The sequence below is a fragment of the Engystomops pustulosus genome, chromosome 2, assembly GCF_040894005.1.
Source record: "Engystomops pustulosus chromosome 2, aEngPut4.maternal, whole genome shotgun sequence".
NCBI classification, from domain to species: Eukaryota; Metazoa; Chordata; class Amphibia; order Anura; family Leptodactylidae; genus Engystomops; species Engystomops pustulosus.
The window spans coordinates 168,964,451-168,990,488 of NC_092412.1; the positions used below are offsets into that span (position 1 = coordinate 168,964,451).

The 26,038-nt window shown below is 44.6% G+C and overlaps 1 protein-coding gene across 2 annotated transcripts in view; it reads left to right on the top strand.

Moving 5' to 3' along the window:
- CACNA1S (calcium voltage-gated channel subunit alpha1 S) overlaps window positions 1-26,038 on the top strand; it is an 817,957-nt gene that overhangs the window by 671,262 nt on the left and 120,657 nt on the right. For both annotated transcript variants that reach the window (XM_072137243.1, XM_072137244.1), the window contains one exon: window positions 12,093-12,189. In XM_072137243.1, the coding sequence (XP_071993344.1) occupies window positions 12,093-12,189 (97 nt within the window). The remainder of the gene's footprint in view (window positions 1-12,092; window positions 12,190-26,038) is intronic.

Consider the following 26,038-nt stretch of genomic DNA (forward strand, 5'->3'; position numbering starts at 1 on the left):
AGCCTGTCCAAGTCGTTCTATCAACTCGTCAACTCTGGGCATAGGGTAGGAATCAAATTTGGATACCTCGTTCAACTTCTTAAAGTCATTGCAGAACCGTAGGGAACCATCAGGTTTGGGAATCAACACAATAGGACTCGACCAGTCACTTTTAGACTCCTCGATAACCCCCAGGTCTAACATCTGCCTGACTTCTTCGGATATGGCAAGCCGGCGCGCTTCAGGGACCCGGTAGGGTTTTTGGTGTACCCTGATGTGGGGTTTCGGTTATGATGTCATGCTTGATGACTGAAATACGACCCGGTAACTTAAAGAACACATCAACGTTTCGGAGCACAAACTCCTTCGCTTCCTGAATCTGGGCCCTGGAGAGGGACTCCGAGATCCGTACTTCAGGTACCTTGGCATCGGGTACACCCACCTCCGGTGTCACCTTCTCGGGGACGCTTTTCCTACTCCCACAGCTATCAGGGACTCTCTTTCCCTCCATGGCTTTAGGAGGTTCACGTAGTATATCTGTTCAGGTTTCCTCCTTCCCGGCTGAGATACCTTGTAGTTAACGTCCCCCACTTTCTCCATGACCTCATATGGACCTTGCCATTTCGCCAAGAACTTACTTTCAACGGTGGCCACCAGAACTAACACTCTGTCGCCTGGGTTAAAGGCCCTGAGTCTGGCTGATCTATTGTAGACCCTAGACTGGGCCTCTTGTGCCCTTGTCATGTGCTCCTTTACAAGGGGCATTACCGCCGCTATGCGGTCTTGCATAAGGGAGACGTGTTCAATCACACTACGGTGGGGGGTCCTTTCCTGTTCCCAGGTCTCCTTAGCTACGTCCAGGAGTCCACGCGGGGAACGGCCATATAATAGCTCAAAGGGTGAGAAACCTGTGGAAGCCTGGGGTACCTCACGTATGGCAAACATCAAATAAGGCAACAAACAATCCCAGTCCATCCCATCTTTGCTGACCACCCTCTTTAGCATCCCCTTCAAGGTCTTGTTAAACCTATCGACCAGGCCATCTGTCTGCGGGTGGTATACAGAGGTGCGTAGCTGTTTAACCTGCAGTAATTTACACATCTCCTTCATTACCCTAGACATGAATGGGGTACCCTGGTCAGTCAAGATTTCCTTGGGGAGGCCTGTGCGTGAGAATACCTGGAACAGCTCCCTAGCAATATTTTTGGAGGAGGTGTTCCTTAATGGAATTGCCTCTGGATACCGCGTAGCATAATCCAGGATAACCAGGATGTATTGGTGCCCCCTTGTGGATTTGACTATGGGGCCAACCAAATCCATTGCAATCCATTCAAATGGCACCTCTATGATTGGTAACTAGACCAAAGGACTCCTGAAGTGGGACACCGGGGCAGTAAGTTGACACTCAGGGCAGGAGCTACAATACCGGTTTACCTCCTCCCACACCCCGGGCCAGGATCCTCTCTCGGGTCTTCTCAGCACCTAAGTGCCCTCCCAGCACATGTTTGTGTGCCAAATCTAGCACCAGCCTACGGTGAGATTGGGGTACTACAAGTTGCTCAACCTCCTCCCCCCGTATCTGCTCAACCCTGTACAACAGTTCCCCAACAATCACCATTCGGGGGTATATTTTGTCAGCCCCTGGTATTTGGAGTACCCCATTTATCACTTTAACATTCTCCTGTGCTTTAAATAAGGTAGGGTCCTGTAGCTGTGCAGCCCCAAAATTTTCACGGGAAATCTCAAGGTCCGGCATGTCGGCTACCTCCCCGTGGCCCTCGACCTCACAAGCTAGGACCTCTAGGGGAGAGAATTCATCACATGGGGTCACCCCTACTGCTGGTGTGGGTACATCGGCCTCAAAGGGTTCAGGGGCCAAGGCCGGACATACCTGATGTCCATTATCTGCAACAGCACCTGAGGTGGGTCTTCGTCTCCAGAGGTCCCAAAACACCGGTAAGTCTCTGCCGATAATAGCCTCATGAAACAGGGTCCCCACCACCCCCACTTCATGGGTAATAGTACCACAAGGTGTAAGTAGGTTGATGACAGCAGTGGGATATTCGCGAGTGTTCCCATGTATACACAACACTCCCACTTTCCGCTCACTGTATAGTCCAGGGTCAACCAAAGTTCCCCGCACCAGGGTGACCAGACTCCCTGAGTCTAGCAAGGCTTCCACCGTGTGACCACCGATTGTGACCATACACACTTGGGGTTCTGCATCCGTGACTGACTCGGCTGCCAGAACCGGCCAGGCAAACAGTGACATTCGCCGGGTCTGGTTGCAGTCCATTGGCTCCACTGACAGGGGACAGTTGGCAGCAATATGGCCCATTTCATGGCATCGCCAGCACTGGATACGGCTATGACCTCTGTCACGAGCCTCACTGGGTTTCTGTGTATCCAAGCCCCCCAGTGGACCCCCTCCCAACCTGACCTGTTTCCCTTTTTCTGCAGTAGCAGTCTTACCAGATGGTTTAATGGCCTTGTCACTGGCACCGCTTCGTGTGGGAGAGATAAGTAAAAGATCCTCCGTAGCCCGATATCTCTCTACTAGGGACACGGGTTCCTCAGCATTTGTGGGACCGGCCTGTCCAACCCATCGCTGGAGCCGAGAGGGCAGAGAACGGGTGAACTTGTCAAGAACCACTCTCTCGATCATTTGTGCTGTGGTTCAGTCCTCGGGTTGTAGCCACTTCCGGACAAGATGGATCAGGTCATGCATTTGGGAGTGCGGGGGTAGTTTTTCAGAGTATGCCCACTGGTGGACCCGGCTGGAATGAACTTGTATGGTGACCCCAAGACGAGCCAGAATCTCCGCCTTTAGCAGGGGGTACTCACGGGCCTCTGTTTCAATCAGGTCGTAGTAGGCCTTCTGTGATTCGCCTGTCAGGAACGGCGCCAGGACATCTGCCCACTGCTCAGCTGGTAACTCCTCTCGCTCAGCTACTCGCTCGAACACAGTGAGATACGCCTCCACATCGTCGGTCGCCGTCATCTTTTGTAAAGCCTTCTGCACTGCAGCCTGTGCGGAATGCTGGACAACCGGGTACCCTTGCAAACCAGTATGGGACCCCTCAGTAGTCGTCGCTTGCGGTGCTGCCATAACGCCAGAAAACTTTTCCATCATCAGCTGGAACATGGCTCGGGACTCTTCCTGCTGTTGCTGGAGCATGGGGCTTGCTGCTGTCGGGACCTCTCCTCCTGCTGCTGGAGCATGGCTTGCTGCAGCTCTCGATTAGCTCGGGACTCTTCCTGTTGTTGCTGGAGCATGGCTTGCTGCTGGCGGGATCTCTCCTCCTGTTGCTAGAGCATGGCTTGCTGCTGGCGGGATCTCTCCTCCTGCTGCTGGAGCATGGCTTTAATAAAGTCCTCCATCTTGGCTTTATCCTGCAATTTGCCTGCTGCTTTCAATTTTTCATGCCATGCAATGTTTCAGGATGTAGCCAGCCCTTCAGGTGTGTGTCTTTTGAACTGCCTGCAAACCGAAGCACCATATGTGGAAGATTTGGCCCAGTAGAGTCTGAGGTAGCGGGGTGTTGGGATGCAGTTCAAGTGCAGCAAAATAAACCAGCCTTTACATTCAGGCATTAAACAAACAAAATCCTACCCGTCAGGGTGCTAACTAAACAGAGTTTCTCAAACTCACCACTAGTACATAAAATAAGTCGCTGCTCCAGGCACAGAGGTCAGGGCTGTGTGCTCTCCAGCCTCCATTCAGAGAGAACACACTCTCAGCTCTGCTCAGCGGCTTTATGCAGGCTGATTAGGCTGTTCCCACCACCTGTGTCCAAGGTGCTGGACAACACAACCTCAGCACTAAGGCCTTGCATAATAGCAAAACCTAGGGGAAACATACCGCCCATCCACAGTTAACCCCTTCAGTGTCTCACACCGTATTCAGCCAAGTGTGGACAGGAAGAGCCTAGCAACAGCCATCTTAAGAGTCACTGACAACAGAGGGAAATCTGCAGAATACAAGAGGAAGGATCTAATCCAATTGCAGAAGGGCTTAAAATTGCCTGCCCTATAACATATCAAAAGTCGACATAAAACGGCATAAAAAGGATAAAACTTCATGCAAAATTGATACAGAAATTGATACATATCAAACAAGATCAACACGCTTCAACGCCAAGTGTCTTTCTCATGAATAAGATGCTCAGCGTCGAAACTTGTTGATCTTGTTTGATACTGTATTGATTTTGCCACATTCAATTTTATCTTTAAAAAATAATTATTTTTGGTATCCTCAGTGCTCCACAGTGTCAGAGAGCCCCAGCATCTCTTGGATGCTATATTTTTTTTTGGTCGGTATATGCTCTATATGGTATTGGATATATATGTGTATTTCCTGTTCCTGTGTGGGTCTATATATTATGAAAATTTGCTCACTGAAATTTTTGTTTCCTGTAGTCCGAAGGCAGCACGGAATGGGGTTAAGTCTATGTTCTCCTATTGGACAGAAGATAGCAATTAATTAGCAATAGTGATTGGCAAGCTGACTCCCCATAAGAAACCCCCAGGCAATGAGCACACGTGTTCTTAATGCAGCAACATAAAAATTTATTGGGGGGGGGGGGTTACATGTGTTGCCTTCGGACTACAGGAAACAAAAATTTTGTTGAGCAAATTTTCATATTCCTGGTCGTCCTCAGGCAGCACTGAATGGGACATAAGAAGCAATAAAAGAAAAAGTGTGGGATTAACTTGAGGCAGCCGTGCTAAGCAGTCTTTTGCGAAGACTGAGCCTACCCCTACCAAAAATACAGTTTTCCAGCCCGGGGTGTTTTACGAAGGTTGAAGGGTTTGACTAGACTGCGGCTTTACATATCGGGTCCAGTGTAATCTGCGCCATCTCAGCCCAGGAAGATGCTGTTGACCTGGTTGCATGTGCTCTGAGATTCAATGGGGAAGGAATATCCTCCAGCTGATAACAAAGAAATAACACTTTTGATCCACCTTGCCAAGGTTGGTTTGCTTGCCCTTTTGCCCTTGTTAGGACCTCTGAATTGCTGAAATAAAGCTTCTGACTGTCTAAAGGAATCAACTTTTCGCAGACAGCATAGCACTGCTCTCTTCATATCCAGTGGCCGTAGTCTTATTTGTTCTTCATTAGAAGACTCCTTCCTTCGTTCAAGGCTAACTGCGAGGGAACTATGGGAAGAAAACCTGGCATTGTATGAAGGGTCAAACAATCGTCCATAATTCTCATATATGGCTCTTTACACAAGAAGGCCTGGATCTCTCTTATTCTGGGAGCAGAGCAGATGGCTACCAAAAATACAGTTTTCCAGGAGAGAAGATTTAGGGCTATCTCCTGGATTGGCTAAAAAAGGCTTCTGGGCTAAGTGTTTCCGGATAACCGACAGGTCCCATGATGGAAGTGGAGAATAAACCAGGGGTTTGATTCTCTTAAGATCTCTGAAAAAATTTTTGATAAGCAGGTTCACAGAAAAGACTCCTCCCATGGTGGGATTTATGGCCGTAAAATGAACCTTGTATGTATTGAATTTCAATCCTTTTTTCAGGCCATCCTGAAGGAATTGTAGCAGAGCCGGAGCTGCAGTAGTAGAGGTTTATTCGTGGAGCACCATTTGTCTGCAGAGCTTCCAAATACGCTGATAAACTTTCAGTGTTTTTGGTTTTCTAGAAGTAGATAATGTACTTCCTCTGAAAATCCAGATTTTCTCAGTTGTCCCATTTCAGCTTCCAAGCTGTAAAGTGAAACTGGTCCAGGTTGAGATGAAGGAGACCGTACTGGTGGAACAGATCCTCGCAGAGGGGCAATTTCCAGAATTTTCCCTCTGATCTGGCTAGGAGCAGAGAGAACCATCACCTTCTTGGCCAATAGGGTATTATGGCCAGCACAAGCGTTCTCTCTCGATCTTTTGAGGAACCTTCGGAATGAGCTGGTAGGGTAGAAACACATACTTGAACCAGTTTTCTCAGCTGAATGAGAGGGAATCCACAGCAACAGATTTTTCCTGTTTGTTTAGGGAGCTTAATATTGGAAGTTGAGAGATGTTGCTTGTTACCATTGGATCCATCTGTGGTAACCCCAATTTTCTGGACCACTAGACCGAAAACTTCCTTGTTTTAGAGACTATTCTGCGAGTAATGACCAGACTGCGACTTAGCCAGTCTGCTCTTATATTCAATACTTCTCCGAGATTGCGTAAATAGTCCGGATATTCTTTTCTGCCCATGAGATCAGCTGGATACCTTCCAAGGCTAGAGAACTGCTCCTTGAGCCCCCTGTTTGTTTATACAACAGACTACTGTTAGATTGTCTGAACGGATCAGGACTTCTTGGTTCTGGAGAAGCCTTGGAAGTACAGGAGGGTTAGATGGACTGCTTTCAGCTCCTTCAGATTTGCTGGTTCTGTTCTGGCGAGGATTATTTTCTCTGATATATATGGGTCTATATGGGCACCCCAGCCCTAATTTGAGTCGTCTGACGTGAGGACCATATACTGGAGTGGCTTACCTTAACAGGGGTTTATGAACCACCAGATAAGCTCTTGGGTAGCTTGTACTAGAACAATCATGGGTTTGTATAGAAAATACAGGTTCCTTAACCATTGAGAGAGGATTGACAACTGTAGCTACCCTATGTGAGCTTTCGCCTGTAGCACTGTATCCATTGTTTGTAACTCTAAAGCAGACATTGCCTTTTGGATTCTTGATCTCGAAAATTTTTAATTTTTTTCCCCTCTTTCAGGTTGATGGCTGAAGTTGATAATGAACCCCAATAACTTCTGGCAAGGGGACAGGATCTACCTGTTGATGTAGGGCAGCACGGTGGCTCAGTGGCCAGCACCACAGCCCCGCAGCGTAAGGGACCCGGTCCAAGTCCCATCCAGGTCAACATCCGCAAAGAACCTGCACGCTCCCCCAGTGCTCGTGTGGGTTTTGTCGGGGTCCCCCGCTTTCCTCCCACACTCCAAAACACACTGGCAGGTTGACTAGACTGTGAGCCCCATTGGGGACAGGGACCGATCCGGCAAGCTCCATACAGCGATGCACAATCCATGTGTGCTATACAAACAAAGAACCATTATTATTATTATTAGTATTATTAGAAACCCATGGTCTTGAAGGGCTTTCAGCACTACAGTTAGGTTTTGTTTCTTAAAAAAAGATAAAACCTCTGCACTACCAGACATTGATTGTTAGAGAATAGGATAACTAAGCAGTGGAAGTGCTGTCGGTGTGATACAGGTCTCTCTCTGTATCAAACAAAAACTAAAAAGAGAAGAGAAAATACACCAAGCACCAATTCACACTGATTTCGTTAGACAGTGAATATAGAAGTTTTAATCGAGTTGTGGTCTCAATAAATCAAAAAAATAAAATAAAATACACATCCTTATTCTCACATATTAAATTTCAATGTTATACATAAGCAACAATAGATAAAATACATAACAGTACTGAATATCAAACGATTATAAAAAATCAGTCCTATATAAGTAGGCAGCAATATAAGGTTAACCTTGCCAGTATATCTGATGAAAGAGATATTTATCGCATCCAGCTACTTATTCAAACAAATGGCTGGCCACCTAATTTGAAGCCCACACCCAGTGTAAAATCATCCTGTGTGAACTGCAGCTTAAAAGATCCAATTGTGGAAACAACTGAACCATATGAGCATGTGACTGGTCATACAATTTAATCAAATATATGGACTTTGATATGCTTATACGGAACAAGAAATGAGACCTTTTTTATCTTTTTTACATTTTAAACATATTTTTGAGGTATAGGTTAAGCACATGGGCCCCTTTGAGTGCCACCTTACCTTTTTGCCCTGCCTGAGATCACACCATGATACTTTTTAATGTCCTAATTGGGTATAAATATTACGTTTATTTTTTTGCAGCTTTATATTGCTGCCTACTTATATAGGACTGATTTTTTATAATCGTTTGATATTCAGTACTGTTATGTATTTTATCTATTGTTGCTTATGTATAACATTGAAATTTAATATGTTAGAATAAGGATGTGTATTTTATTTTATTTTTTTGATGTATTGAGACCACAACTCGATTAAAACTTCTATATTAACTGTCTTACGAAATCAGTGTGAATTGGTGCTTGGTGTATTTTCTCTTCTCTTTTTAGGTTTTGTTTCTTCAAGTCCTCTGTCTGGGAGCTTAGGAGACAGTCTTCTGGAGCCAAGTATGGTACCACATGAAATCCCTGAATCGTAAGGAAGGCTGAAAGTATAGACGCCACCTTTGTGAAGACTCTGGGCACAAAACTGAGGCAGAATGGGAGGCTCTTGAACTGACAATGAAGGAGTACACCTTTCTGTTGAATGGCTACTCGCAGGAGTCTCCTGTGGCTCTGAAGGATTGGAACGTGAAGATATGGATCCTTCAGATTTATTTTTCCATTCCATTAAACTATTATGATGACAGCTGTCCGAATCGACTCCATCTTAATCTTTCTTCACCAAATATTGGTTGAGATACATGAGGTCTATCACAAGCCTTGAACCGCCGGCCTTTGGTACTGGAAATACCCTGGAATAAATGCCTGAACCTAGCTGATGGTTCTAAGGCCCCTTTGGAGACCGTTCCTGGATGAGATCCGGAACAACCTGAGAGGAGGCAAGTTTGAGGCAAAACCTGTCAGGAGGAAAACAGTTCTATTGCATAACCTCTATCGATTAGAGAGGTCACCCATGTGCTTGACGAAGTCTGGACCCAGACGTGGGAAAAGAGGGACAATCTAAATCCGACCTGTAAAGGCCCGGCACCAGGAATCATTCCTGTTAGAAGATTCAGGCTGAGGTTTCATTGACTGACAGCAACACCCTCTGTTATTCCTCCTGTCAAACCTGAAATTCCTCTTGAATTGAGGCGATTTCGGTTCTCTAGGATGAGAGAACCTGAAATTGGATCTCCTTTTGAACCTAGGAAAAAATACTGATTTATCGTCATTAAGCCCTTTGAGAATTTCTTTCAGTTGTGAAAGGCTGAAAAGGTAAATTGCAAAAGCTTAATCCATAAGGACGTAGATTATGTGAAGCTGTATATCTGCGTCATTATATGTGTCACACAGAATATGCAGAGGCAGATTTCCACATAGGAAGGTTTTCAGAAGGTCATCTCATGGTACCCCATCTTAGATACCATTAATCAGCTGACTGAGCCATATTTTGAGCACTCTTGCAACAGGCACGGAGGCTAAAGCAGATTTACATAAATTCACAGAGAGTAAAATCATTTTAGACAAGCGTCATCTTGCTATCCGGAGGGTCTCTTAGCAGAGCGGACGCTGCAGGAAAGACAGAATTCATGGCCAGTTTAGCTAGAGACAAGTTCACCTTGGGAACCGACTCCATTAAGCAGACACTTGAGGATCTAATTTATAGACCATTATAAATCTGACACCAGGGTCTGACTTTTTGTCAGGTTTTTATATCATGAGGAGTAGAGATAACTCAGTGTCCTTATCAGATTCTTCAGTCTCTATAACTGCCCTGATCAGTCTACCCTGGAATCAGACAGTAAGGATGACTCCTCCTGCAGTGGGGAACACCCCTCACAAAACTCAGTCTCACAATCATCTGGCAGAGGCTGCTGACATATTACACTTGTGTCTGGACTTTCTGAAGCTCTTTCTACCTTTAGTAGCTGACACAGATGTTGCTATATGCACATAACATGTATGTAACAGGCACAAGGAGTCATCACTTACTTTACCTGTGGGTAGACTCTGCTGCCTGGCAAGTGCTACCCACACCGCACGCTTACCTCGTTTACACAACATCTTGCGTTACCAGAACACCTTGCGCGTGAGCATATCAGCACAGCAGCAACACGGAGGTTGAGAAACACATTGTGCGCCCCGCGCATAACCTCCAAGTCCGACACAACTGGCGCACAGGCGCAGAAGAGCCCGGCAACGGACACCCCAGCCAATGAGAGATGGAAGGCAGAGAAGCACAGGCACGAGGTAAACGGCGTAAACACAGGGAACATTTCCATAGAATAACATAGTTAAATGTACCGCAAAGATGGTGTCTTGTGTCGTACAGGGACCCTGTAACACACACGGGTTTGCAACAGGCTACTTAATAGTAGCAGTCCCAAAGGCAAGGACACCCAAGCCAGGGACAGGGAGCCAAGCTCAACCAACATATCTTCTGGAGTTACTTCTTGTCCACAGAAGAAAAAAAAAAGTGTGCTCATTGCCTTGGGACTTTCTTATAGCCTGCCAATCACTATTGCTAATTAATTGTTATCTTCTGTCCAATAGGAGAAAATAGACTTAAATCCATTCAATACTGCCTGAGGACGACCAGGAAATATATATATATATATAGATATATATAGATATATATATATATAGATATATATATATATACACTCACCGGCCACTTTATTAGGTACACCATGCTAGTAACGGGTTGGACCCCCTTTTGCCTTCAGAACTGCCTCATTTCTTCGTGGCATAGATTCAACAAGATGCTGGAAGCATTCCTCAGAGATTTTGGTCCATATTGACGTGATGGCATCACACAGTTGCCGCAGAAACCTGTCTGAGATGATTCCAGCTTTATGACATGGCGCATTATCCTGCTGAAAGTAGCCATCAGATGTTGGGTACATTGTGGTCATAAAGGGATGGACATGGTCAGCAACAATACTCAGGTAGGCTGTGGCGTTGCAACGATGCTCAATTGGTACTGTTAGGGATTTTTATGCAGGGCCCCAACAGCCCTCTTGACTTTTGTAAGGTGAGTCCTAATTAACCCTTTGAGGGAGGATGAGATAGCTGCCGGCAGCGAGATGACAGAGTAAATGAAAGATACAGTCAGGTCTTCCGATGCACTCAAATCCAACTGTTTATTTCAAACAGACACAGCTGTATTTTAGCACATAGAAATCAGAATTTGGGGTGTTGTATGAAAGGAGATAAGGCACTTAGATTCTATTGGCCATTATGTTTTTTACCAGCACATTCTGGGAAAAATGAATAGGCCTTGTTTACAGCCATGCTTATCTACACAATGGCTCCTAGAAGCTTCTTCATAACCAAAATAAATAACAAGAATACAGAGGCCTGAAGGACGGTAAGATATGCCAAGGATATTGTGAAAAGGCAAACAACAGTTTAAATTAAAAAAAATAGCTGAATTAAAACATTTAAAACTATAGCTTCTGAGTGGGCAACTCCCCCCCCCAAGATGGCCACTGTAGAGGAATATATTACCAGCAGTACCAAAGGGCCCAAAGAGTGCCAAGAAAATATTCCCCACACCATGACACCACCACCACCAGCCTGAACCGTTGATACAAGGCAGGATGGATCCATGCTTTCATGTTGTTGCCGCCAAATTCTGACCCTACCATCCAAATGTTGCAGCAGAAATCGAGACTCATTAGACCAGGCAACATTTTTCCAATCTTCTACTGTCCAATTTCGATGAGCTTGTGCAAATTGTAGCTTCAGTTTCCTGTTCTTAGCTAAACGGAGTGGCACCCGGTGTGGTCTTCTGCTGCTGTAGCCCATCTGCCTCAAAGTTCGACGTACTGTGCGTTCAGAGATGCTCTTCTGCCTACCTTGGTTGTAACAGGTGGCGATTTAAGTCACTGTTGCCTTTCTATCAGCTCGAACCAGTCTGCCCATTCTCCTCTGACCTGTTTTTTCTGTTCTGGATCTCTGTAAACCCTAGAGATGGTTGTGCATGAAAATCCCAGTAGATCAGCAGTTTCTGAAATACTCAGACCAGCCCTTCTGGCACCAACAACCATGCCACGTTCAAAGGCACTCAAATCACCTTTCTTCCCCATACTGATGCTCGGTTTGAACTGCAGAAGATTGTCTTGACCATGTCTACATGCCTAAATGCACTGAGTTGCCGCCATGTGATTGGCTGATTAGAAATTAAGTGTTAACGAGCAGTTGGACAGGTGTACCTAATAAAGTGGCCGGTGAGTTTATATGTGTGTGTATATATGTGTGTGTGTGTTTTTTAAAGGGAGGGCCCCATTCAGAAATCGGCAATGGTGCCCTGCCTCTCCTAGTTATGCTCCTGTATTGGAACTAACTGAAAATAACTTAAACCTTTTTAATTCTTAACTAAGGGGTCGAATCAAGCATTTAGACGTCGTCACTCTTCTGAGGAGAATTCAGCCACCTCTAGGTTTTGGAAAATTCTGCCCCCATCGTGTGGCATGTAAGGTAAATAAAGAAGCAGAATTTATTTATATTTTAAAATGTTTGCATGATTTGAACTGAATTTTAAAAATGAATGTATAATACTAATAATGTATGTTAATAAATTACAGTATGCTGTGAAAAATGTAGAAGTAATTGGTAATTTACAATAACAGACTTAATACATAGCATCAGACACCTAAAACCATGTGCACATTTCAATTTTCTTTTATATAATGATGAAGCTTCTCAGTTGTGGACTTGTAAAATCTGCTTGGTTTTGGGGTGCCAGTTAATATTAAATTAACAACAATATTCAATGGATCTTTATAGGGGATTTATTAAGGGTACAATACAGGGAAAAATACATAGAGGGTAAACTAACTAAGGGACAGAGTGAGGGTAGGGGAAAAAGTGCTCTCACTAAAGATCTGTAAACCATTTTATATACATACACATGTAGCTCACACACTTTTCCCATCATCCCACCTCCACCACTGTCTTGGCCAATCCGATGATGATGTAGAGTCAATACATTTTTATCACACAAACTTGCAGGACGAGTGACTTGAGTCTTTGTTTCGCACAAGATCTGCGAGAATCCCCAGGGGACGATGACATGCAGCTGTCCTCAATGTTGTCAGGATGGCCTTAGACCCTTCAGGTGTAATAGCACAGTCCATTGTAATCACATGCAGCTGTCTCTACAATCTTTATTAGGGGAAATGTAGGCATTTATGGCTTAGTTCTTCCTCTGTCCACAAAGACCCTTACACTGTCTCAAGCCACATCATGTTATATTTCCAACATTATGCCCCTTTGGGCCTGAAAGGCCCACACACCATTAGACCATGTTTAGAACAGAAAATAAAATCCTTCTTTGGGTGTGGAAATGATCTTTTTTCTTCTGGCTTTTCCTCAAGACAAAGTAGTTGAAGGTTGTATGGGTAAGGAATAGGGCACCAATGGTCATCACACCATTCACTCACATTCATTCTCCTATCCATTTCTTGAATAACATTTTTCATCTATACCATTTATCCAACAAATATAGCTCTCCATATATGCTAGTAACTGTCATATTTACAATATACATTAAACTAACACTGGATATCATATACAAAGCAAACTGAAAATCATTATAACGCAGATATGAAATTACATCATAATAAAATAAACAAAAATCATAATAATAGAAACCAATAACAATAGTAAAGCAACAACTGATTCAAACAGATAGTCAATGGGGTAATCTAGAGGTTTCCAGATTATAATTTATTATAAGTTTATAACTAGTTTCGTAAGGATGAACAATCAATTTTGTCACATTTACCCCATTACCAAATTTAATGTCTATTTTTACAAAGTTTGATATTTACACTCCCCAAATACTTTTGCATTACATATCATATATGTCTTCTGTTGTTCAGAACTGTATAGATTTACTAAAACATGAATACATATTATGTAAATAAAAAATGTCAGCAGTCACTATACTAGTAGATTCAGAAAATGTCACTAATCACCCTCTAGGGTAGGTGTCCTTCATCTAATCTTACTTGTGTACAATAAAATATAATATACACTGTAGTCATGTAGCTGAGACATTAATTACTTTATGTTTAGGCATCCATGGAGACAGACACACATAGATTAAGAGAAATTAAAAATAAAAAAAAATGCAAACTGAATGCTGCTTTTAATACCCTATGGCAGTGATGCCAGAGGTGCCACTCCGAGCCCTTTCTGTGGGCACTCAGGCCATCACCATAGATGACTCCAGGTATCTTCCTGCAGTCCCAGACTTGCTGTGCACAGAGCTATTTTAAAGTGACAGCTGTAACGAACTATTTTCTGCTTTATTGGTGTCCTCAGGGTTCTGGTATCAATGAAAACTGTGACAGAGAAGGGAGTATAAATGACAAATTAAATTTCTATGTTGGCACTTTGCGATAAATATACAGGTCTTTGTTGTAGTTTGGGCACTCGGCCTCTAAAAGGTTCGCCATCACTGCCCTATGGTTTTCATTTAGATGCTTTACTGGTATAAAGGAGCGTGCAGTTTGTTTTAAAAAAATTTAAATTAAGTTGCCAGTGAGACAAATGTATCAAAGAAAACCTGAAATAGAAAAATATATGCAAACATCTACATATCAGAATGTACATGAGATGTGTCTTGTTTACAGACAATAATATTCATAAGTAGGTGTGACTGTACACAAAGTATTACAGGGACCACTAATATTTGTCTCACACCAGGAACAACTTCTATTCGGCTGGTAGTGTACGTTATTACTCTGCTACCAGTGCAGGTTTTTAGGCAAAGTAAAAACAACCAAAAATTATCACTTTGACATTTATTTCACCTGACGGCACATTATTTACTTTTAAAGGCTTCTCCTTAAAAATACAAAAATTTTGTAAGGTCCTCTGGTAAATGCCTAAATGGAAAAAATAAAGCTAACTATCAAATGATCCTCATCCTCCTTATTTATTTACTTATGCGAATTCACTATAGTCTGCCCCTTTGGTACTGCATTACTCTCTAAAACCATGCCCCTTTGGCACCACAAAATGGTACCAATCATTATATAAAAAAATAATACTTGAATCATGAAAAAAACTGCTTTATTAAAAATAAATAAATAAATAAATCCATCATTCCTAAGCACCAGGTACTTAAAAAATGTGTATTGACACAGTTTACATACTACATTTAACAGAACACAAAACAGACAACATAAAACAATGAGAGCTAATTCAGCTTCTACACATCTTAGGGTGGGACACCCAGCAGTTTCCAATCCTTCTTCTGTCAATGATTAAGTAAGGTCATCTATGGGACAAGATAAAGAACAGACATAGCACAAAAAAACAACAAATACATTACACACAGGACCTACACATCACAATGGGATGTTACTTCATTTTTTTTTTAATTGTTTGCAAACAATTAACCCTCATAAATTTTGAGCTCATTACACCACGTGGTTTTATTTGTAAAGACCTAAAACTTTAACCATTATTCATGATACAAACTATCTTTCACATACTACTTTTTATGACCTGTAAACAAAAATGTCAATATTAATAACTTGTTTCTTCAGCAAACCACCTTGTTGCCTAAAAACAAAAACACAATGACAGTTATCACACAAACAATACTCAAACAGATATGTAAAACACGAGATCAAAGAATGGAACCTGTAGAAACAAAACAAAGTGTTAGTTTCTATGTCCTGGAGTCATGTGACAAAAGAATTCCGGTCTACAAGAGAAAGAAAACATAGTTAGAAACCCAGCAATTCATACCATTAACACAATTCCAAATCTATTCATTCACAATGTATATTGGTATATCCACACATTAACAAGCCATGCTGCTGCTGTACTGTGCAGTGTTTATTAGCAGGGGGAGGGCGATCTGTGACCAGCTCCAGAATAGCCAGAATGGCAGCCCTGCCCATGGATTGTACACTGGGACATTAGCACCTTCTTTGTGCTGTTTGCAGTGAGGGGGAGGCTGTTCTTTCTTATTCCTGTGTATATTGGGGCTCTTATTTGCATGTGATGTATTCTTCTCACATGTCTCTGTATGGCTAGTCCCAGTAGGTGTCAATGTCCTCCTCACATGTCTCTATGTGGTTACTTCTAGAAGGTGTCATGGCCTCTTCACATGTCTCTGTGATCACTGTGTTTTGGTTGGTCTCAGGCTCAATGGCATCAATTTCTGTATGCAATGAATTATAGTGTGTCCCATGGTTTGCATTATTTACATTACAGAAATGTTTAATATGTCCTGGCCTCCCACATCCTTAGCAATGCCTGACATATCTTGTCCTCCTAGCTCTGTACTCTGTAGACAGATATCCTGATGGTTCATCCCTATTGTTAGACTCCTCACACCAGTCCCTGAGTATATTAATAAAGTTCTCTAGGGATGTGGCGTTCTTCAGGGCAATCCTTGTGGTATAATCCACATTACACTGATTTGCCATTGAATATAGGAAATCAGAGTCATCCTGAGACATAACAGGACAGTTGTAAACACTCCTAAATAAGGTCAGGTACTTGTTACAGAAAATAAGGGGGTCATCACCTGTCCTGAACCTATATCTTCCCAGGGTATTCTCACCCCTTATATCTCTCCCTCCCATGATACGCTGCAGTTCCTTCCTTCTTAAGTCTGCACCAATATCATCATCTCCCATGTGTGTAAATGACAATTGTGCGGCCAGAGGCCCAGGAAGCCATGCTTGGAGTAGAGACCATGCATCCTTATTACACAAGTTGTATTGCCTCACCACAGCTTCAAATTTATTGGATACAATTATTGGTGATTCATTGGTATCCCATTCTCCAATAACCTGACACAGATGTAGTCTATCCTGGATGGTGAGTGTTGGAGACTTATCTGCAGGTATTAGATTGTGTTCATCACTCCAACCCCCGGGTGTGACAATGCAGACATCTGCTGCTTTATGGCAGGTCTGGTTTTGCAATTGGAGGGGCTGGATCTGCTCTTCTTGTTTACACAGTTGGGCCATTGTTTCAGACAACTGACCCTCTAGTGAGGCAATTAACACGTCCCTCTTATGGATCTCCCTTTCTAAGGACTGTGTATGACTTTCAGTAGATACAGAACTTAATCTACACTCATGTAGCTGCTTATCCAGCTCTTCATTTCTTAAAGTCAACTCATCCACCTTTGCTTGTAGATTATCCATCTCACTAGTTGTTTTAGCAGAAATTTCAATCACTGAGTCACTGATTCTGTCTATACTTTCCTTACAATTTACTTCCTTTACCTCAGCCAATTCTTTCATCTTAATTAACATCATAATTTCATTGCCCAGCCTTTCTTTCTTTCCTCTCTTACTGAGCACTTTCCTTTCTAACTTCTCATTATGGGCCTTACACTGCATCATCAGCTCCTTATATTGCTCCTCTAGTGAACCATCTGCACATGACTGGTATCTAGCAGAGGAATACTTTTTCACAAACTTTTGAACAAGTTCCATCTCTGTTACCACAAAACACACCGACAAACACACAAATGACAAACTAAGCAAACACAGTTTGTGTAATAAATTACTAAACTAACTTTCCGAAAGGTTACTTTAAACACTGTTTACACCTTTACATTCATGTAATCTAGGAAAATGTACTTCTATAGGAACAAACTTTTTCCTACAACTTTACCTCTGTACACTAAAACACAACCGCTCACACTTAACGTTAATCTACAATATCAACAAGCGACTTCCTATACATTCACATAAAACAACCTGGCTTATCAAAGATAGTAATGTAATATGAAAACTTGTTACTTACCAGGATTTTCTCTGTACCAAAGATCCAAATTCTGTTCATAGATTGAAATAGCGCAGATATGTTGACGTGGATTCTCTGTAGAATTTAAATTACAGGTCCCATCTGGGGTGCCAAATGTAAAATCTGCTTGGTTTTGGGGTGCCAGTTAATATTAAATTAACAACAATATTCAATGGATCTTTATAGGGGATTTATTAAGGGTACAATACATGGAAAAATACATAGAGGGTAAACTAACTAAGGGACAGAGTGAGGGTAGGGGAGAAAGTGCTCTCTCTAAAGATCTGTATACCATTTTATATACATACACATGTAGCTCACACACTTTGCCCATCGTCCCACCTCCACCACTGTCTTGGCCAATCCAATGATGATGTAGAGTCAATACATTCTTATCACACAAACTTGCAGGACAAGTAACTTGAGTCTTTGTTTCCCACAAGATCTGCGAGAATCCCCAGGGGGCGATGACATGCAGCTGTCCTCAATGTTGTCAGGATGGCCTTAGACCCTTCAGGTGTAATAGCACAGTCCATTGTAATCACATGCAGCTGTCTCTACAATCTTTATTAGGGACAATGTAGGCATTTATGGCTTAGTTCTTCCTCTGTCCACACACCTCTTCACCCTTTTACCCCTATACAGTGATCTGGACTAGCAGCTGGCCCAGTGGACACAAAGACAGCGGTACGTGGTACCAAGGGGTAGGCAAGGTGGGTAGTCAATAACAGTTCGTAGGTGAGGCAGGCAGCGTACATCGGAATCCAGGGACAGGCAGAGGGTCGTGGCAGGCAGCACGGATTCAAGAAACAAGCTGGGGGCGTATACCTGGGAGCACAGATCAGGTTCAGGAAGAAGCCGGGGATCACACACGGGTAGCAGACAGAAGCAAACCATACAGCAGGATTAGAGGGCTAGGAACCTTTTCTCAGGTGCGGAGGAAAGGGCATGCTGGGGTATATGGCGGGAAGTGCATGCTGATTGGCTGGAACACGATGGAAAAACTCCCTGTTCCTTTAAGAAGTAGAGAGAGGCACTGCCCACGCCCTAAGTGAGCTGAAGCATAACCATTCACGGCGGCTTAAGGTAATCCTGTGACAAGGGACGGAATCCGACACCAGCATTACAGTAACCCCCCTCCCCTTCCTTCTTGGGACCAGATCCGGACAGAGACCTCTTGTTAAGGGTAGGGGCATCAATGTTATCCTCAAGTTCCCAAGACTGTTCTTCAGGACCAAATCCCTTCCAGTCCAAGAGATAAAAGCTTTTCCTTCCTAATCTTTTGTTATCCAGAATTCCCTTGACCTCATAAACATCAGTGGCACAACCAGGAGAAGGAGCAGGAACTCTCACTGAAGTGATTGAGAATCACTAGTTTGAGGAGAGAAACATGGAAGGAGTAAGGTATTCTGGGGTTCGGAGGCAGGCGTAGCTTGTAGGGTGAGGAGGTGGTCTTCGCTTTCTGTCAGCATTTTTCTTCATACCAGCTATTGCCTTCAAGATGGCAGATTTAGTTTACGGCCAGATCTGCAGGAATCAACTGTAAGCCTTGTTAGCTGCAGAAACCTTGGAGTTAGCTGGTACAGGAAGAGGCACATGAGGATGTTGACTATATACAAGGAAGAATGGAGATGCAGTAGTAGATTCACTTGTATGTTTGTTATACGAGAATTTCACCCAGGGAAGTAGTTGCACTAAGTCATCCTGTGGAGCAGAGATTAAGTGTCGGAGGTATCCCTCAAGGATCTGATTGACACGTTCAACTTGACAATTCTAATTTTAGTCACAGGAAATTACAGAGCTCTCCAGAACATCGATGTGATCTGAACGCCACGGTCAGAGACAATTTGAAGAGGAAGTCCGTGCAGTTGAAATATGTGCTGAATAAACAGAGTTGCCAACCAAGAAGCAGCCGTAAGACTAGATAGGGAAATAAAGTGTGCCATTTTGGAGAAGCGATCCACCACTACCCAGATAGTAGTACAACTGGCAGAAGATAGCAGGTCTGTGATGAAATCCATGGCAATATGCTGCCAAGTCCTATCAGGAACTGGTAGGGGTAGAAGTAAGCCTGTGGGCTAGGAATGTGCACATTAGAAAGCATAGGCCACCTGTATTGACAAGAAATAATTTCCAGAGTCTTATGAGTCCCATAGTGACCAGGAAACTTAGATTTGTGTCCCCAGGATAGGATCTTGTCTCTTTCAGCAGGCCAAACATAAGTCTTTTCAGGTGGGATGTCTTTAACCGAAAGAGGAGCCACTGAGACAATTCTTGAAGGTTCAATGATGTGCTGAGGATCCTCTTCTTTGTAAATAGTCTCAAAGGATTGCAAGCAGAAATGGAGGCCATGAGTGAAGAGAAGTTCGGTATAAACTGCCTGTAGAAGTTCACAAATTCCAAAAAACATTTGCATAAAGATCATCTTCCCTGAACCCTGGCAAACTAGGCGAACATGCCTCCGATGTGTCATCAAATTGGAAGAGTAGATCAGGATGTCATCAAGATACACCACCACGCAGATATTCAACGAGTCCCGGAAGATGCCGCTCACACACTCTTGGAACACAGTTGGAGCATTACACACACTGAAGGGCATCACGACAAACTCGTAGTGACCGTCTCGGGTGTTGAATGCGGTCTTCATGGATACGGATCAAGTTGTAAGCCTCTCAGAGATCCAACTTAGAAAAGACTTTAGCTTCATGGATACTATTAAAGAGTTTGGAAATAAGAGGCAAGAGATACTTGTTCTTTTTTTAAAATTGTATTTTTATTGAAAGAATTTTTATACTACATAATACATAAAATTCACAGAGAACACATTTGCATATGATTATACATGTATCATCACAGGAAACTGAGATACTTGTTCTTGATGATGATCTTGACCAAACCACGGTAGTGTATACAAGGCCGAATGTCAGGGTTCAGGGCCAGTGGACCCCCTGGACCACCACGGGAGAGAATAGTAGATGAAGTGGCACCTGGTCTTCACCAGAGCCCGCCGCAAAGCGGGATGGTCTTGCTGCGGCAGGGTGCCACCAAGTCGTTCCACAGGATGGCTAGCCCGCGTCGGCAGCCAAAGTCATGGTACAGAATCGGAGTCCAGGGTCGAGGTCAGGAACAGGCACGAAGTCAGGGCAGGCGGCAGAGATGCAGAGGTCAGGTCCAATGTCACAAAAGGAGGTCAATGCAGAGGTGTTGAACGGGAACAAGAAACCACACAGCAACTCACAAGGAAGCTTACTCTGGGGCTAATGATGCAAAGACCCGGCAGGGATTCCTGGGAACAGCCGACCTTTAAGGAAACCCAGAAGTTCCAGCTCCAATCAGAGGTGGACTGGGCGTGTAGAGAGGTGAGTTAGGAGCTGGGACCAGGGGCAGCGCCATGGAGAGGGGCACAGCCATGACTAAGGGCAGGTTGTCTGCCTGAAACGCGTAGGCTTTTGTGACCATCTGTCTGAGAGTGGATTTTATTTTATGATGCAACTTTGAATAAAGATACCTGGTGTTTGGAGACTGGCTGGACCGTATACTTCTTTCGCTTCAAGAGGGGCACAGTGTACCCTCGATCCGTGACAGTACCCCCGCTTCGGCCTCCTCCTCTTCTTCTTGGACCCAAGAAACTTCTTGAGAAGGCTAAGGTCCAGAATATTCTCTTCAGGCTCCCAGGATCCTTTTTCGGGCCCGAACCCCTTCCAGTCTACAAGGAAGAATCTCTTACCCATGACGGTCTTCATGTCCAGAACTTCCTTAACTTCGTAGACATCTGGGGAGATAGCCTCCGGAGCAGGAGGAGGAAATTTCTAGGAGAAGTGGTTCAAGATGACAGGCTTCAGGAGGGAGACATGGATGGAGTTTGGGATGCACATACACTCACCGGCCACTTTATTAGGTACACCTGTCCAACTGCTCATTAACACTTAATTTCTAATCAGCCAATCACATGACGGCAACTCAGTGCATTAAGGCATGTAGACATGGTCAAGACAATCTCCTGCAGTTCAAACCGAGCATCAGTATGGGGAAGAAAGGTGATTTGAGTGCCTTTCAACGTGGCATGGTTGTTGGTGCCAGAAGGGATGGTCTGAGTATTTCAGAAACTGCTAATCTACTGGGATTTTCACGCACAACCATCTCTAGGGTTTACAAAGAATGGTCCGAAAAAGAAAAAACACCCAGTGAGCGGCAGTTCTGTGGGCGGAAATGCCTTGTTGATGCCAGAGGACAGAGGAGAATGGGCAGACTGGTTCGAGCTGATAGAAAGGCAACAGTGACGCAAATCGCCACCCGTTACAACCAAGGTAGGCAGAAGAGCATCTCTGAATGCACAGTACGTCGAACTTTGAGGCAGATGGGCTACAGCAGCAGAAGACCACACCGGGTGCCACTGCTTTCAGCTAAGAACAGGAAACTGAGGCTACAATTTGCACAAGCTCATCGAAATTGGACAGTAGAAGATTGGAAAAACGTTGCCTGGTCTGATGAGTCTCGATTTCTGCTGCGACATTCGGATGGTAGGGTCAGAATTTGGCGTCAACAACATGAAAGCATGGATCCATCCTGCCTTGTATCAACGGTTCAGGCTGGTGGTGGTGGTGTCATGGTGTGGGGAATATTTTCTTGGCACTCTTTGGGCCCCTTGGTACCAATTGAGCATCGTTGCAACGCCACAGCCTACCTGAGTATTGTTGCTGACCATGTCCATCCCTTTATGGCCACAATGTACCCAACATCTGATGGCTACTTTCAGCAGGATAATGCACCATGTCATAAAGCTGGAATCATCTCAGACTGGTTTCTTGAACATGACAATGAGTTCACTGTACTCAAATGGCCTCCACAGTCACCAGATCTCAATCCAATAGAGCATCTTTGGGATGTGGTGGAACGGGAGATTCGCATCATGGATGTGCAGCCAACAAATCTGCGGCAACTGTGTGATGCCATCATGTCAATATGGAACAAAATCTTTGAGGAATGCTTCCAGCACCTTGTTGAATCTATGCCACAAAGAATTGAGGCAGTTCTGAAGGCAAAAGGGGGTCCAACCCCTTACTAGCATGGTGTACCTAATAAAGTGGCCGGTGAGTATAGATGGAGGGAGGACCAAGCTTGCAGCTGGGTATCTTCAGCCGGACGTATCTGGAGTATAACCATACCTTGTCACTTGGAGAGAAGACAGGAGGAGCTGCAACAGCAGGTTGTCCAGGAGAGATGACAAGCGGAGGAACTGGCTCTTCTCCCACAACTAGAGATGGGTGAATTTGTTAAAATATGGTTCGTCCCGATTCGCAGAATTTTTTAAAAACGTTTGATTTGGTCCGAATCGAATCATGATGAATCACATTAAAAAACAGGTATTTCCTGGCTGCAGAGAGACTGTAGGGTGTTTTAGAACGTTGTGCCATGCTTAAATATGCATAAGGGAGCATGGTTTGGTCTTCAAACAATGCTGTGCAAAGAGTGCACTCTTTGATGTTACAGTAGGATCTTGGCCCTCAGCTCGGTCCTTTCGAGCCAAGATCCCCCTGTAACATCAAAGAGTGCACTCTTTTTACACTCACATCAGATGATTCCATAGATTACTACGGAACCTGTTCTGTTAAACGCGAATACATGTAGAAAACCCCCCTAAAGAGTGGAGAGGGTGTTGGCAGTAATATTTCACTGATCATTTTGCCCTTCTTTTCACGCATCAGTGTCCTCTTTCAATCGGTCAATATGAGCAGCAAATGGGATACTTGCATGTTCTGTATCCACTTTTGCTTTTGGCTATCAATCCTGTAGCTTTTCATCCTTCTGGCAGATGAAATGAAAGGTAAAACCAAACACTGGAAACGTCATAGAGTGGTGGAGGGTGAAAACAGCATTATGAAAATCACAGGGTGTTCCAGGGAGACATCGGTCAGTTGGCAGCAGCATGAGTAGGCTGCGGAGTGGCACGATGACAAATTATGGAGGTGGCGGAAACATGGTAGGCCACAAAGTGGTCCAATGACAGAGTGTGGAGGTGGCGGCAGCAGCATCAGCAGCAGCAACAGGAGGCCACAAAGTGGCACAATGATATAGTGTGGAGGTGGCATCAGTAGCAGCAGATTGGAGACGCCACATCCATTATACATTACAGTTTTCCTGAAAAAAACAGGCCTTTGACAAAAAAAACTGCAAAGGTGACACAAGCAGCAGCATGAGGTCAGAGGTGTGGAGGTGGCAGCAACATGGTAGGCCACAGAGTGGCACAATGATATAGTGTAAAGGTGGCATCAGTAGCAGCAGATTGGAGATGCTACATCCATTATACATTACAGTTTTCCTGAAAAAATCAGGCCTTTGACAAAAAATAACACCAAAGGTAGCACCAGCAGCATGAGTTCAGAGGTGTGGAGGTGGCAGCAACATGGTAGGCCACAGAGTGGCACAATAATATAGTGTGGATGTGGCATCAGTAACAGCAGGAGCCTGCAGGGTGGCACAATGTTATAGTGTGAAGGTGGCATCAGTAGCAGCAGCAGGATTCCACAGAGTGGCACAATGATATAGTGTGATGGTGGCATCAGTAACAGCAGCAGCAGGAGCCTGCAGAGTGGAACAATGATATAGTGTGAAGGTGGCATCAGCAGCAGCAGGAGCCCGCAGAGTGGCACAATGATATTGTGTGTTGGTGGCATCAGTAGCAGCAGCAGGAGCCTGCAGAATGGCACCATGATATAGTGTGGAGGTGGCGGACAATCCAGTCCCTGGTAAAGCTGATAGGAGGCAGATGGAGTAACTGGCAGCAGATGTGTGGCATCAAGCGGGTGGCAGAATCAGAATAGTGGCTGATCAGGTAGTTAGAACCCAGACTCATTTCTCATTTTTTGGAGGAGGCATCATGGCTGATCTAATCTGATGCATTAGGCATTGACAAGTTGAGATCCTGGACGATCCAAGCCTGATTCATCTTGACAAAGGTCACATTTCAAGCAGACAAGCAGGTTCTCCTTAGGGTAACGATGGCCCCCGCCGCACTGAAACCTGCTCTGATGCCACACTACTGGCCGGGCAGGACAGCTTCTCTCCTGCAAACTCCACAAGCTGTGGCCACACATCAAGTTTGGCTGCCCAGTAGTCCATGGGATCCTCTACCTGAGGTGGTAAAGTGCTGTCCAAGTAGGCCACCACCTGCTGGTGCAGGATCTTCTCCATGTCCTGCTGCTGCTGCTGGTGGCAGCTACCCTCCTTACTAGGTGGGTGAAGGAAGTTGCTCAATAAGGGATCCAGACTTAATCTGCTGCTGATGGAGCTGCTACTGCTCCTACCCTCACCCCCCCCCCCATCTCCCCACAGCAGCCGTGGCAGTAGTACGCGAGCGATGACTGCCAGGGATCCCCCGGTCAGACCTGACTGAGGATGGACAATGTCGCACATAGGCAGCGGCCGACTCTGTGCGCAGTATTTCTCTATAGTATGCCAGTTGTTTCTCCCTCTCAGCAGCTGGAAAAAAGTCACCCATTTTTGCCCGGTAGCGAGGGTCCAAGAGGGTGGAGAGCCAAAAGTTATCCCTATGGTGGATGTTGACTATTCGTCTGTCACTAGTTAGGCAAAGGTACATGCTGTGGGCCATCTGCGCAAGTGACTCTGAGGGACTCCCAGCCTCCATCTCCACAGTATACTGCCACGCTGCTTCTGGGTCATCTGCCTCGTCTTCCACCTCCTCCGGATGCTCCTGCTCCTCCTCTCTTTCACTTCCACTCACCTGAGTGGAAAAACCACTGATTTCACCAGACTTTGCTTGTGCTCCAAGGTCCTCATCCTCCTGCAGTTCAGCCCCAACCGGACTCATGTGGCCATGAGATGTAATCTCCACTTCTCCAGTGCCCTGACCAGACAGATTTTGCAGCATAAGTTCCAGGACATGAAGCAGTGGAATGACGTTATTCATCCCGCAGTCCTGGCAACTGACAAATAATGTGGCCTCTTCAAAGGGCCTGAGCAAACGACAGGTGTCACGCATAAGCTGCCAGTGGCTGTCATCAAAGTTAAACAGGTCCGCTTGCATCATCAAAAAATCATTAATGGCTTTTGGTTGACTACCAGATTGAACAGGTGCTCCCTCCTCGTGTTCCCTCCATGTTCCTCCCATTGTCTGTCACCATGGTTGCAATTTTTAGTTGTCGCAGAGAAAGCCACACATTGATTTCTTGTTGAATGACGCGGAGCAGTGTGACTTCGTTTGCCCAGGCAAACCAGGTGTAGAACTGTGTGACATACCCCTGCACCCCATACCCCTGCACATGTGGTATGATGGAGCAGCACTTGTGGAGGCTGAGATGGTTGTGGAGAAAGAGGAGGAGGCGGACACTGGTGCAGGAGCAGCAGTTTGACAACATGGAGGAGAAAGCGCCGTCTCTTGTGGAAGTTGTTGGTGTGGCTGGGAGGGAAGCACATTCACCCAGTGGGCTGTAAAGGACATGTACTGGCCCTGACCATAGTTACAGCTCCACACGTCCGCGCTGCTGTGCCCCTTGGAAGAAACTGATAAGCTCAATGCCTT